Source organism: Erpetoichthys calabaricus, chromosome 2, assembly GCF_900747795.2.
Source record: "Erpetoichthys calabaricus chromosome 2, fErpCal1.3, whole genome shotgun sequence".
Taxonomy (NCBI): Eukaryota; Metazoa; Chordata; class Cladistia; order Polypteriformes; family Polypteridae; genus Erpetoichthys; species Erpetoichthys calabaricus.
In genome coordinates, this window is record NC_041395.2 from 245,649,720 (window position 1) to 245,665,310 (window position 15,591).

General features: G+C 41.7%; 1 protein-coding gene across 3 annotated transcripts in view; it reads left to right on the forward strand.

The window, feature by feature from the left end:
• The window catches only part of dpysl4 (dihydropyrimidinase like 4), a 76,871-nt gene that overhangs the window by 4,763 nt on the left and 56,517 nt on the right, over positions 1–15,591 (forward strand). Inside the window, exon 1 of one of the 3 annotated variants that reach the window (XM_028795322.2) lies at positions 268–300. The exons of 1 other annotated variant lie outside the window; for it this stretch is intronic. In XM_028795322.2, the coding sequence (XP_028651155.2) occupies positions 283–300 (18 nt within the window). In that variant the 5' untranslated portion in view covers positions 268–282. Of the gene's footprint in view, positions 1–267; positions 301–670; positions 1,157–15,591 lie in introns of those variants that run through there. One more of the 3 variants, XM_028795321.2, reaches the window with a different exon arrangement.

A 15,591-nucleotide genomic window follows, 5' to 3' on the forward strand; every position in this document is an offset into this window, starting at 1 on the left:
GGAGGCGGAATCTGAATCCAGAGGACGCGAGATCCGTGAGGCTGCGGCGGAAAACAATCACATCTTGCATTACTCAAACTTGGTCAATGAAGATATTGCCATGTCATTTTCAAACCCCATAATAGGCAATCGCACACTAAACACACAGTAGGACAAATTTAGCGACATCAATTCACCCAATAAACGTGTCTTTGGACAGTGGGAGGAAGCCTGAGAAACCCACGCAAACGCGGAGAGAACAAGCAAGCTCTACTAAGGCTGCGGCGCTACCACTGCGGCGACATGGAGCCCTCAATGAAGGTAATACAATTCTATTAAATATTTACAAAAGAAAGAAATTAAGTGATCATCAATATATTTGTGCAGACATATGTATGAACCGTTGAATATATGCCAGATGTTGACAGACGTGAATGAAGTATTGTTCTAGAAAAGAATCCGCATCAATAATCCATCCATCCGTTATCTAACCCGCTATATCCTAACTACAGGGTCACGGGGGTCTGCTGGAGCCAATCCCAGCCAACACAGGGCGCAAGGCAGGAAACAAACCCCGGGCAGGGCGCCAGCCCACCGCAGATTATTATTATTATTATAGTCCTCAACATCATCCCCGTCAGCGGGAAAATACTTGAAACATCCACAACGCAATAGAAGCAGTTAAAGGGGATCGGCCGGGATTTATCAGCGTTTCCAATCCTCCTGACAAACGTGCGCGGCTTTCCCTTTGTTTCCCTTTTAAAGCCTGAAAAATCCATCTGCAAAAGGCCGACTGGCTGCTCGTAACCGCTGGGATGAGTCCGGAATGCTAATCAGACAGATGGCAAGCGCGACTGTATTGTGAAAAGAGGGGGAGCTCTTCAGCTGTTACTCTCCGACGACATTAGACGGGAAATTTAAAGAAAAAAAACATCAAAATAACGAATAATTAGAGGGAATACAAGGCACACTGCTCGGCGAGAATATAGCGAGTGCGGCGACCGAGCCGAGCCTGCTGCCATCCCAGCTGCTGGATTTGGTTTTCACGTACTCGGCGCTCGTTCGTTTTCTGTTCCTGCTCTCGCTCGCTTATAAATCACTGGTGGTGAATTTCGGGACTGTGTGCTCTCCTCTCGGCATGTCTTACCAAGGAAAGAAGAACATTCCTCGGATAACGGTAAGCAGTCTCGGAAGGCAATGACAGGCGCAGAGTAAACATGTAAAGCGAAGGCAAGCTGCTCCTGTTATTTTAGAGCCAAGTTGCTGTTGACACCAAATGACGAACAAGAGGGATTCGGGGGCGTCTGCGGCAGTCGCCCACAAAGGCTGCCTTTAGCAGACATCACAAGCGGTTATCTTACTGTGTTGTTGTTATGATGAACGGCTTGTTGTTATTTATGTGCTTGTCATGCGCCATCCATCCTAAGCATTTTCCTGCCTCACACTCGCTTAACATTGGGGCTTAAAAGGAGATGCTCGGACGCTTTCTTGCTGCTGCCCTTGCGTTATTTTAAAATGAATTTATTTGGACGGCTTTAACACTGTTAGGGTCTGGCAAAGCTGTTAAGAGGGTCAAGAAAACGTATAATATAATCGTGGAAAATCGCCATCGGGGAATTATATTATTATTACAGATAATACCATAATTGTTTTTAACGTTCCCAGGGTGGCTCGTCGTGAAGGTGTCGCCGTCTGCCTAAACGAAGGCGCTTATTGTCCAGCAGAGCTGTGCCAGACTGAACAGAACGTAACCTAGTCAATCCAGGGACCACCGTAGTGACGATCGTGATGTGATTTACGACTGCACCTGCCATTGTGCCCGACTTGAGTCTTCCGCGCTTCACGAAGATGTTTTCATAGCACCAATACACTTTTTTTGTCCTTGAGGGCCATTTCTGATACAGAGGGCATTGAATTGCAGATTTGCTAGTAAAGGTGTGGATTGCATGCAGAGAGCCTGTCTGGAGTTGTGTGTTTTGGGGGTTGGGGGGGCGTGTGTTGTGCATGTGTGTGTCTAATTGCATTCACTGGTGTTTGCTGATTCCCCTAATGGATTGTTGTCAACATCACAAAAACAAAGCCTCCACACTTCCGCCCAATTTGGCCCAGTTGGCAGTCTTCATTCAGAGATGCCCCAGACTGATTAATCCAGGAGTGCTTTTATCAGGGATGGGATGGAGAAAGCTGTGCCTCTGTAGGGTGCCTGAGGCCTGGCCAGCATTTGGACCAAACCCGTGCACGCTTTGTTACGTTTGGCCTGATTTGTGCTCTTTCCTATCATCAGAAGTCTGCCAGTGTAAAGATATTTGATGGAACTGCCATTCGGAGAATCAATTAACGTTAATTCATGTGTCACTCATCAGTGGTTAAAGCTTTGGACTTTGGAATTTGGACACTGAGGTTGTGGGTTCAAATTCCATTACTCACCTGCCTGGGCTCCATTTAGGGGAAAAAAAAAACAAAACAAAAGAAATTAAACAATTGTAGCTCAGATCTTATACTGTAAGTCACCTTGGATAAAAGTGTCACCCAACTAATAAGTAATAATAATAACAAATCCTGTCTTTGTCACCACCGCTACCATTACAGGCCTTACTGGCAGCACTGGGTGCAAGACATACATTAACTCTGGGAGAGACAGAAGTCCATGGCAGGATATATTACACCCACGCCAGCTCATAGCCATCACTCAACGTAACACACGTGTCTTTGTGACATCGGGGGACCAGCAGGCCCCACACAGATAGGGAGCAGGACCTACAGCAGGGAGACCAGAACTGGGCACGCCTCCTCATATTTAACTTGAAAGATTCTTTCAAATGACATGACGTGTCATTTTAGTTCTCATTTATTTCAGAAATTCTCAGACAGTATGCACATAGTGCTCCATTTTCCACTTTTTGTCATCTTAATTGGGTGGTAGCAAGCAGAAGCCTCATGATTTCCAAAGCAGTGCCTCTGTGACTCCTCCACTTCCACATTGAACTGTTTAGACTGCAGACTGATGGAGGACAACACACTGCTTTAAAGAGGAAAAGGGCATCCAGGAGCCCTCGTAATGCAGGTCAGGACCAAGAGGAGCCTGTCATGGCAGCACTGGGTGTAAGGCTGGACGGGCGACGGTCCATCACAGGGCCTAGTTAAACACACACTGGCACACACACCTGTATATCCTCATGTAGACACACAGGGACATCCATATAGGTGGGGCATTGCAAACATTAACACTGAGATCTATGTCGATTATGTAACTCCTTGGACAGGTAGCACAGCTAGTGTCTATCTATCTATCTATCTATCTATCTATCTATCTATCTATCTATCTATCTATCTATCTATCTATCTATCATATAGTGCCTTTCCTGTCTGTCTATGTACTTTTTGTATCGGACTCAATAAAAAGCACATCATCTTTTGCACATGTTGTCAATAGTTGCTGTGTTGCTGATATTCAGTGGATTCAGAAAGTGTTCAAACCCATTCACTTTCTACACACTTTATTGTGTTGTAGATTTAATTTTAAATCGATCAATTTGACATTTTTGCTCCTTAGCCTACACTTAATAACCCATAATGACAAAGTGAAAACATGGTTTTGGTCAGTTTATCCGGTTCTTTCTGGCAGATCCTGTCAAGCTCCATTAGTGTCTATAAACTGCCATCTTCAGGTCTCTCCACAGATGTCATATGAGGTCCCAGTCTGGGCCACTTAAGGACACTCAGAGACTTGTCCCGAAGGCACACCAGTGTTGTCTCTACCGTATACTTTGTGTCGTTTTCTTGCTGATAGGTGTACCGTTGGCCCAGTCTGAGGCTGTGTGCACTCTGGAGCAGGTTTTCTTTAAGAACCTCTCTGACGTTTGCTGCATTCAACATTACCTCAATTCTGACCAGTCTCCCTGTCGCTGCCACCCCCACAGCATGGTGCTGCTCCTACCTGGCTTCACCGCAGGGATGATATTAGGCAGGTGATGAGCAGTGACAGGTCTTCACCAGACAAACTGCTTGGAGTTCTGCCCAAAGAGTTAATTATTTTGTCTCATCAGACCAGAGAAACCTTTTTCCTCATGCTGTTATACTGTCATATGCCTTTCAGTCAAAACTGGCTTCTGCCTAACCACTTTTCCAAAAATGCCTTATTAATGGAGTGCTTCTGAGATGGTCGTCCTTCCAAGAGGCTCTCCCATCTCAGCAGAGAACCTCTGCGCTCACACGTGGACTCCAGTCAAGCTCTAGTCCCATCTGAAGGATAATTAAAGCAAACAGGAGACAACTGACCGCAATAACTATATACATAAGAGTTTTCGGTTTTTGATTTTAGATAAGTTTGTAAACCTTTCTGAAAACATGTTTTCAATTTGTCATAATGAGGTATTGAGTGTAGATTGTTTGGGAAAAATGGCAAATGTTCATCCATCCATTTTCCAACCCGCTGAATCCAAACACAGGGTCACGGGGGTCTGCTGGAGCCAATCCCAGCCAACACAAGGCACAAAGCAGGAACCAATCCCGAGCAGGGCGCCAACCCACCGCAGGACACACACACACACACACACACACACACCAAGCACGTACTAGGGCCAATTTAGAATTGCCAATCGACCTAACCTGTCTTTGGACTGTGGGAAATGGCAAATGTATCCATTTAAAATGAAATCTACAGCACAATAAAGTGTGCACAACACGAGGGAGTCTGAATACTTTGTCAATGAACTCTATATTAAAATATTGCATGGCTTTGTGTTTCCAGTCTTTTGATTTTTGGTAATTAGGCACAGGATCCTCTGCATATACTCAAATTCACTTTCAGACCGACATGCCATGTGAAGGTGCCATGCGTAACCAAGCACATCAGTAGAAGAGTGGCTGCCTGAGCACAGTCCCTCGCAGACATTCATTCAGTCTGACAGCTCACGAGACGCGTCACTTTGACTCCATGTTTGGGTTCACTCCCTGCCCAGCCGCCTCCAAACTCCTGCTTTCCTGTGAAGACTCTTGGCTCTTTTTATTGTCTTCACCTTTCTTTTTATTAATTTGCTCTTATACATTACACTCGAAGCAGTGTGCTGAAAACATTATTCACATTTATGAATTAAATACAGTTAAATAAATTCACCAAACACCATGCAGTATATACAGTACATCCAGATAGTGTACAGCAGTATTTATGCTTATTGGCATTTGCGTAATGTACAGGACATGTTTTTATGTTTTTGCAGTTAATAATGGCGCCAGTGAAAGTTAATGTAATGTCAAGTTAATTTAGCCAAGCTACTCTGAGCTAAATTCAATTGGCAGTAAAACTCCAGTTTTTAATGATGTCATAAAAAATACATTTCTGTGGCCCTCCTTTTGTTGAGAAAAAAGGAAGTCATCAACTCCCCTGACCAAAACTAAGTGGCCACCAGTGTCTCCCTGGGCTTCTACTACTGGGAGCACTGACGTTGGCTGTGTAACTGGTGATGCGGTTGCTGTTGCTGGTGGATCCAGAAGAAGTTACTTGGTTTCATTACGTTTTTGACAGGAAATGCCAGCCACTGTGGTCAAGTTAATGGACTGTAAGACACAGGAATGAATGTTGGGGAACCAACCCGGTCGTCCACGTTTAACCCAACAAAGGAAAAATAAGGAGAAAAAATGCCCTCTAAGGCCATTAAGGCAACAGAAAATTTCTAAAATGAAAGTAAAGCTGTCAGGTTAGGTATTTTAGTGTTCACAGATCACTAGACAGGAGCTCCATCTTGCGATGTGCTCTGTTAAAACAAGGGACATCTCCTTCCGGTGCTGTTGGATTTATTACTGGAGTAATGGAAGGGGCGGAGTCAACTGCCCTCATTGGGCGTCTTCTCAGTGCTGCTGAGGAAATAGGAGAGGAGAAGGTTAGTGAGGGCCAGTAGCCCTCACCTCTCGACCCAGGGTGGAAGTACATACTTCTGATGAGCCTGTAGAGTGAGCCACAGACGCACATGTGTGGCAAAACCTAAGGAGTGTTGAAACTCGGTAAGGTCTGGTCAGAAGCTGCAAAATGAACTGCAACCCCATCAGCTCTACCCAGAGTATGCAGTGCTACACTGAAAGGAACCTTATGGAGGCATGTAGACCACTTCTGATATTTGGTGCTGAAGATAGATAGATAGATAGATAGATAGATAGATAGATAGATAGATAGATAGATAGATAGATAGATAGATAGATAGATAGATAACCTAGGGCTTTAGATGCCTGCTCTGTACCATAAACATCAAGGTAAAGCTAATATAAGGTAGCATAAAAATGCAAAAAACAGTATGAAGGGCAATACAGCAAACATCACGGAAACTTTGTTCCCACCCACACACTGCTTTCTGTTGCACAAGTTGGATTTTTTTAATCAGTATATTTCCATGAGGCTGGGAGTGTTGTGCATTCTACTATAAATGATTCTTAACATTCAAGCCCATTTATTTGTATTGGGTCATTATGCCATGTCCCAAGAGCCAGCTTCTGTAGCCGAGGATCAGACTGCCAAGGTCCCCGCCTTCAGCCACTACCCAACTCACACTGCACCCGACCTCCTTGGCCCCTCCCATAGGTGGTGAGCCCATGGGAAGGGGGACCCACGTTGCCTGTTCGGGCTGTGCCCGGCCGAGCCCCATGGGTGCAAGCCCGGCCACCAAGCGCTCACCATCGAGCCCCACCTCCAGGCCTGGCTCCAGAGGGGGGCCCCGGTGACCCACGTCCGGGCGAGGGAAAATGCTGTCCAAATTTTGTATTCATCATGGAGGTTTTGTTGAAAGATGAGAGAGGAGTCAGATGAGGTGGCTCGGGCATCTGATCAGGATGCCTCCTGGACGCCTCCCTGGCGAGGTGTTCCGGGCATGTCCAACCGGGAGGGGGCCCCGGGGAAGACCCAGGACATGCTGGAGGGGCTATGTCTCCCGGCTGGCCTGGGAACGCCTTGGGATTCCCCTGGAAGAGCTAGAAGAAGTGGCCGGGGAGAGGAAAGTCTGGGCATCTCTGCTCAAGCTGCTGCCCCCGCGACCCGACCTCGGATAAGCAGAAGAGGATGGATGGATGGGTCATTATGCCCACATTTCAAACAAACATGCAAACTCTACACTGAAAATGTTCTGCTGTGGTGGTGCTATCACACTAACTGCTGCACCACTGTGCTGTCCCATTTCAAATGAGACATCACTTACCTAATTGATAATATTGTTTGATTTTGATACTGAATGACCTTTTATAACTGAATAGGACCACTAGGATAAGATGGAATAAATATACTGGTGTATCTCTCTGGATCGTGAACATACTTTGTACACATAGGGCCAGATTTTCTGTGTGTCAAAAAACCTAGTAATTTTACAGTTACATTCTTGTTTCTACTATTTACATTTATGATCCTGATGCACCATGCAGAAAAATAAAGGCATTTGTATTGTAACGCAGCAAAATCATTATTATAATTAATAGTAAAGTAACTGTGGTCTTACAAGCCCAAATTGAATGTTTTTCATATCTCCATGTTCTTATGCATAGCATTTGACAAAAACCTTTAATTTAGCGATAAAAGCTGAACAAGAAGAGTATATTCCTTAGTAGAAATGAGTGTAGGGAATCAGATCAATAAATGAAACGCCAACATGAAGATGAAAATGGAGTCATTTTTTCTGATGTACAACTTGAAGTTCCATCTGCATTAGCTCACGTACACCAGGTAGGCTGGCGTGGGTCAGAATAGGGCAAACTGTTTCTTCTTCTGTGGATCCAAGAGTTTAATTTTGAATGAGAGCTGATGGGCTAGCATGATTTAAAACTCAAACATCCCCATGATGGATGATTCCCATAAGTTTCAGTCAGAGTTCATGCATCCCATTTCTGGTGATTTAGTAATATTATTCGAGGCCTGCGGTATAACAATTAAAACTGCACACCTCTGGCCGACAGTGATATCATTCTTCTGTGATTTATTTATAATGAGTGCACACTCGATGAACGCCTACTCAAACTGCAATGGTATAACAGTTAAAATGTGTTTGCGGCTTTATTATTTCTTGAATGCCTGTATATTTTTGATATTAAATTTGATCAGATATTAAAATATGTTCTTTTTGGTATAGAGTCCCTAAGTCAGTAACTCTGTTTGTCTTTTTTTCACAGCAGAGTAAAACAGTTTTCTGCTTTAAAATTGCCACCCATCTCCCTCTCTGCTAATTATTATTTTCACAAACATGCACATTTCATCATTCATTTCATCTCATTTTTTAAAATATTTATTTAATTCTGTCCTTAATTCCAAATAATCAAAATCGATTTGTCAAATTACTGTAATAATAATTCATCTAATTGCATTTTAATAACAGGAACTATTAATAATGTCCCTGAAATCAATGGGAGAATCAACTTGGTAATTGATTGAAAGAGTAATGAAATTCAGGTTTTTTATCCTGTAGATTGCAGGAACGACTGAATCAGCTTTTTGCTGAAAGAGCATTCATATCATTCAAAATAAACAGAGTTTGACACAACACAGCTGTAAACTGGCCAGTCCGCTACGAATGCCCTGCTATGTGCCCTGGTGGAGGTGAGTCATTTGTTCTCCGGACTCTTTTCATCTTTGGACAGCAGCAGTTGTGTCTTTGTAAGCCTCATGAAGTTTACGTACATTGAAGTATTTTAGGAAAACAAGCATCTGATCCATTTTGTAATTTGGACTGCACATATTCGGGAATTCTTGAAAACTTCCAAAATTCACCCAAAACTTTAACTCAGTCCAGGCCCACATGCTCATTTATCAGAATTCACTGCAACACCTCAATCTGGGTCCAAAATCTTTGGCCCTGAGATATGCTAAAGAAATGTTATCAAGGCAAAATTATATTTGGGCAGAACAAATTTCTCAATTTGGTCAACTGCATGGAGCCCCTCTCACATTAAACGCAGGAGAGATAAGAATTTCAACTTTATGATAATAATGAGAATCAAACAAGATTCCTAAGTGAATCATTGACTTGAGATGGAGGATCATCAAACTGTTCAACTGTTGTTGTTATATCGTTAAGTTGTCTCAAAATGGCTTCCTTTGAACTCCATTGCATAAGAAGCTCACAGGATAATAAGAATCTTTCAGAATTTCCTATTTAGAAGTTGAAAGTAAAACACAAACAAATACAGTAAAACACTGTAAATTCTAAATTTAGAGAGCAGTTGTTCCAAGGTGCAAAAGCAGTCAGTGGGTTCAGATCTAAAATGTGTTTCTGGGCCCCAAATAATACACCAGCAATTGTCCCATTAATATGAGTTGACTAAACTCTGTAGAACTGACGATCAAGTTCATCCATTTATTAACTATTTTGTACATGATTATCACCATGAATTGTAATGAAGTCCATATTGATTGTGAGTTCATCCAAGTTCAGTCGCAACAAATCTCATGAACATCTGTTTCATATGCAGATTTTTGGGAGTTGCATCAAACACTATACCGGAGTTGCCACCTTGAGGCTAAGGTTCTTACTTTCTAAATGTCGTCCTTTCATCTGTTATGCTTTAAACCCCTGACTATGTGTAGAGAAGTTTTTTAGGTTCCATTCTTGTTTGGAGCACAGATATCCCCGTATCTTATAATGAAGTTTTGCATATTTGTGGACACCCCATTTCTTTCCCACATTGGTCTTTTTTAGGTGTTAACGCTGTGGGAGATATCGTTGATGACCTGAGACTCTGGACATTCCAGGCAATAAGGTCCTGGTTGTCCATCCATTGCTCTTTTTTTTTCCTTTAACTACAACTGAGGTTGGTTCTTAGGACTAGTGGTGTATTGCTTTCCACCCCTCTTCCTTCTCATCCACTTTTACTGAAAAGAGTCAAAGTTCAGACACTTCATGGTGGGTGTCACCATATTTTATAAAAGACACTTGATGACATCACATATCACGTGATTTCCACACCACATGACTGTCAATTTGTGTTATTGCTACTAGCGATCAGTGAAACAATTCACGTGAAATTGAATTCACAGAATTCAAAGAAACTGTGTTTTACTGACCAACGGAATTTAGTTGAATATACATTTTTGTTTCATCTGCACATTTTCTCCACATCTAAAAGCTCAAGAATTCTGGTGCAGAACATAAAAGGAGAATGTGGATAAAGAGATAACATCATGTGTCCTGTATGCGTGTTGTAAGAAAGGCGCTATATTGCGGCCGACCCGGCACAGACTTGACACGGAAGGCACGTATAAAATAAAAAGACTTTTATTTTTCTTCAGCTGGAGGGCACGTCTTCCCCGTAATCCCTCCAGCCACAACACAGTCCCAAACACTGAAGCTACACCACAAATCACTCTCTTCTTCCACCACCACCACTCCTCCACAGCTTTGTCCTCCTTCCACCCGACTCTGGCCGATGAGTGGTGGTCGCTGGCTCCCTTTTATTGGGTACCCGGAAGTGCTCCAAGTGCTTGATTGGCGACATCCGCCTGCATTTCCGGGTAAGGTGAAACCAATGCCCAAAAGGGGCCAGCAGCTCCTGCTGCAGCAGCCCCTGGTGGTGCCCATGGAACCTCACAGAGCTGCACAGAACTCCAACCCCCATGAAGCCCTGGGGGAGTCCGAGGCACTGCTGCAACCCAGGGAGGCTGCCATCTAGCAGAGGAGATACTGGGTTTCCCACCCTTGTCCCCCTGGCAGATGTGGTGAAGGGGCGTTCGGGCCAGGCATGGGCCCCAGCCATCTGACATAGTGTCCACAAGCGAGACTCCAAAAGGATCCTGGGTTGGATCGGCATACAAAGTTGGGGATAGTGAATGCAGTGATTGACTGCAAATAAGCAGTGCGAGGTGGAATTCGTGCATGAGGCAGGTAAGAGATGGGGCAGCAGCGGTTCTGGAGGGGAGAGGTAGGGTTAAGCTTAGGGTTAGGAAGAAGACAGCGTTTTCAGCTGAAGAATATCCATTACTTGGCAATTTTCCCTGCTTTCTACCCTAAAAATCTTTAACACCCCAGAAAATCACAGAGTTTTACATTTCACAATTGCAAAATTGCATGAGAAAATAATTTTAGGGGTGATTTTGAAAAACTGTATGTGAGACAAAACTCTACTTTCTTGCTCATCACTGAGTGCTGCAAACAATATGGTAGTGCTCATTAAACAAAAGGAGGATACAAAGACACCAGAAAATTAATGACAGAAATGAACAACAATAACAAAACCAAAATGTTTAAAAATGGTATAAAATGAATTAGGGCACTCACTAAGTATAACCTGAAAGTCCCCAAAATAGCATTAAATGTATCAAATCCAAAAATAAAAAAATAATTCCAGACAAATACCACGCAAAATGGCTGTAGTGAACACATCACATAGATGGAGAGAACTTCGACAGAATACTGAGTGTAGTGGGAACCTATTGGAAGGCCCTTTGTCTCGAATGTCGGTGGTTTGATCGCTGTCATTAAGATGCATGTTTCTCTGCAAATGGAATGGCTAAAATGAATTTTCATTTGCTGTGTAGTATGCTGCTGTCATTGCTTTCATTTGATATAATATTCAGTTTGTCTGGAATTCAGACTAAGAACAAAATTGTCGTAGTTTGACATACGTAATGCTTAAGTTCATGAGGTACTTGAAGAAGAAGCTTTATAGGCTCCTGGAGTGACGAATTCTTTGAAAACAAGTAATAAACACAAATTGTTTTATGATTGAATCACTAAATTATTCCAATAATAGTATTCGTTTTTACAAATAAATTGTTGGCATCTGATGGCATTAGCTTGTATTGTATACCTAATTTATAAATTGTTACTTTAAACATCGAGTGATGACATAGTACAGGGGTTAGCCCTGTTGCCTCACTGCTCTGCAGTCTCAGATTTAAATCTCACCTTGGCTTCTGCCATTATGGTGTTAATACATTCTCTTTAATTCTGCTTGGTTTTATTCTGGTACTTCACTTTCCTCCCATATTGCTAACATATGTAGGTTAGTTTTAGAACACCTCAGGTTTTCCTGTTTTTATGGAAATTCACACAAAGTCTTAATGTATTATGAAATCAAGGCACAGAACAAATAAACAATGTCTTTTAAAGAATGACTTTCTTTCTGTCACTCACCCTGTCAAACCTGCAGCACAGTCTCCTCTTCACAGTAAAAACCAAGGCTTGCTTTTTTCAACACTCTCTTCTCATAAGCTGTGCCTCCAGATGTTGTGCTGTGAGGTGCCTAGCATGCATACTGGTGACCCTCAGAAACGTGCTTTCTGATTGTGTTGTGACTTTGGGTCTGCCACATCTCTTCCTATCAGAGCTTCTTCCAGTTTCCAATTGCCTCTGGATTGTGTAGGTCACCATACTACATCCCACTGATTTTATTTGCAGTTTTTCTAAATGAAAAGCCAATCAATACTTCTAAGTATAGTAATGCTCTGTCTCATTTTATTTGTTAATTGCTATTTTCTTGGCATTATAACTGGAATTTACAACTTTCTAGGGTGTAGAAGGTGTAGTAACATGATCCTCATGTATAATGCATAGAATTCACTAAAACATGGTGTATGGACAAAACTAGAAATGTGCGTACAGTGATCCCTCGCTATATCGCGCTTCGCCTTTCGCGGCTTCACTCCATCGCGGATTTTATATGTAAGCATATTTAAATATATATCGCGGATTTTTTGCTGGTTCGCGGATTTCTGCAGACAATTGGTCTTTTAATTTCTGGTACATGCTTCCTCAGTTGGTTTGCCCAGTTGATTTCATACAAGGGACGCTATTGGCAGATGGCTGAGAAGCTACCCAGCTTACTTTCTCTCTCTCTCTCTCTCTCTCTCTTGCGCTGACGTAGGGGTGTGTGAGCAGGGGGGCTGTGTGCAGCTGCTTCCTGAAGGACATGCTGCACGGAGCTTCGCATACTTAAAAGCTCAAAGGGCACGTATTGATTTTTTTTATCTGTCTCTCTCTATCTCTCTCTATCTCTCTCTCTCTCTCTCTTCCTCTCTCTTCCTGCTCCTGACAGAGGGGGTGTGAGCTGCCGCCTTCAACAGCTTTGTACCGGCGGTGCTTCGCATACTTAAAAGCCAAAAAGCCCTATTGATTTTTTTTTTGACTGCTTGCTTTGCACTCCTTTGAAAAGGAAGATATGTTTGCATTCTTTTAATTGTGAGACAGAACTGTCATCTCTGTCTTGTCATGGAGCACAGTTTAAACTTTTGAAAAAGAGACAAATATTTGTTTGCAGTGTTTGAATAACGTTCCTGTCTCTCTACAACCTCCTGTGTTTCTGTGCAAATCTGTGACCCAAGCATGACATTCTAAAAATAACCATATAAACATATGGTTTCTACTTCGCGGATTTTCCTATTTCGCGGGTGGCTCTGGAACGCAACCCCCGCGATGGAGGAGGGATTACTGTATACACAGAAAAGTCCAGATGCATAAAACTGTGCGTACGCCAAGTTCCGCACACTTTCCTTGTATAAATCCCAATGAACATGAAATTTAATGCACTTGCACGCACCTACAGCCCTACCCTGAATCGTCTCAGAATTTTGAATATTTGAATTTGCAAATCAATTTAAATAGCCCCTTCCATTCAGTGTTTTGTTTGAAGACAATGGTAAAAGCACATGGAAAAAAGAAGAATTTAAAAATACAAAGCGGAGGCAAAGAAAAATGTAATATTTGTTGGCTTAAGCAGTGGTATTAGCAATAAAAGGAAAGTAATTGAGTGATAAAGTGTGGCGGAGACACTCGAAAGTTTAAGTTCAGAAAGTCTCACAGTGCCCATACTCACTGACACTTTGAATGTTTTTTCTCTAAATGAAAGGCCTACACTTCTAAGGTTAATAATGCTCTGTCTCGTTTCAGTTTTTAATTGCCGTTTTCTTGCCATTATCTCTATAATTTACAACTTTCTTCAGTGTAATATTGTCCACACAGTACTAAAGAGGATGTAGTAGCTCAGTCTGTTCTAACTCTGCTTTAAGACAGACAGCCGGTTTTTAAGTAATCAACAGAAGTTGAGACACCTGTGCAAATTGTTGGCTTCAACTTTAAGTGCTGCAGAACATCTGTAGATAGTAACCTATTAGTTGTTCCCCGAAGAACGCCCAGTTGCAACACGCTGAATTTTCCTTTTTTTCAGTTTTTGTTAACCTAAACTTTAAATTTAAACCTCTGACAAAGAGAAGTTATGATTGTTCAATTTACAAAATGGACATAAAGAATATGTAAGTAGTTTAGTTACTTGAAGGAAAAAGACAAAATGTTAAATGAAAGGGACCCACAAGCTTTAGGTCAGGGTGGAGAAACAAAAATGGTCTGTTTCTATTGCAGTAGCTTGATGCGAATACCCAGTTTTTGCAGGGAGATTTAATCCAAGGTTAATTGTCCCGAGTGTTCTTGAGAATTCCTGTCTTTTTGCAACCAGTGGAATTTTCTTTCACAGCACTTCCTTATTTTTGTGGATTATACATTCTAAGGGTAAAGTAAATATTACAGTATTATCTGATATAGTTGTGCAAACAGACGTGGAATGCCATAGACTTCACAAGATGATTTTATTTATTGCTACATATCATACTTCTGTGCATTTTTCATTTTTGTTTATCACAGGTTTTCACAAATTGTGGCTGAAAATTTTGGTTTCTTTGTACAGCATTGTGTGGTCAACTATTTATGCTGACAAATTACAGTACATCTCTTCTACTATTTGTGTTATTTAAAACACATTTTCAGGAAATAGCACATATAAAACTACTCAGAGTTGACCAATATTAACTAAACAAATCATTATTTAACAGGATATGTTATTTACCGTAAGGGCTAAATCAGCATTTTAAAAAGTCACTTAGTGCCTGTCATTTCGGCATCTGAACTGGGAAGTTGATGTGATAATAACAGCCGAGTCATCTCAAAACAAAGAGCAAAGGCAGCTTAGGCCATTGAGTACGCACTGAGCTGCTTTAACATAAGGGAGTTTCATGTCTTTGACAAACAATTTTAAAAAAAAAACTTATTTAAGCTCCAAAAAAGGAATTTTTGACGATTCTTTCTTCTTTAGATATTCCCAGATTTAATAAATGTCAGTGACGAAGAGCCAGCATCAGGGCCTTTGTATATTGTCTTTGGTCATTCCAAACACAAAGCTACTTATTAATCTTTACTAAAATGATTAAAGGAATACTCCACCCAAGAATGTTTGTTTTATATGTTACTTATCTCATGTAGTTTGTAGTGATGGCTGAGGAAAAATTCTCATGTTTTCAGGCAGATCAAAAAAAACAAAGTTTCTGATATAATAGGGGCCTTCGGTGACCAACACTGAACAACAACAAGCAATATCTAAAATTCTATGAAAAAATCTCACGATACTCGTGTCGCATAAAGCAAATGTCAATTCGTCTACTCGTATGCTCTCAATATCCCAAACCCACATATTTTTACTAAGATATTGTTGAATAAACCACTTCTAGAAAAAAAGTTTATGGATGAAAATAGAATGCGCTGAAATGCACTGAGGTGGTAAGCTGTGTGAATTGTAATGAGAGAGGGAAGCAGGTCTCAAAGACATACAGATTAAAGGAGCCAATCGACAATACCAGAATGACAAATCAACACAATATCAAAA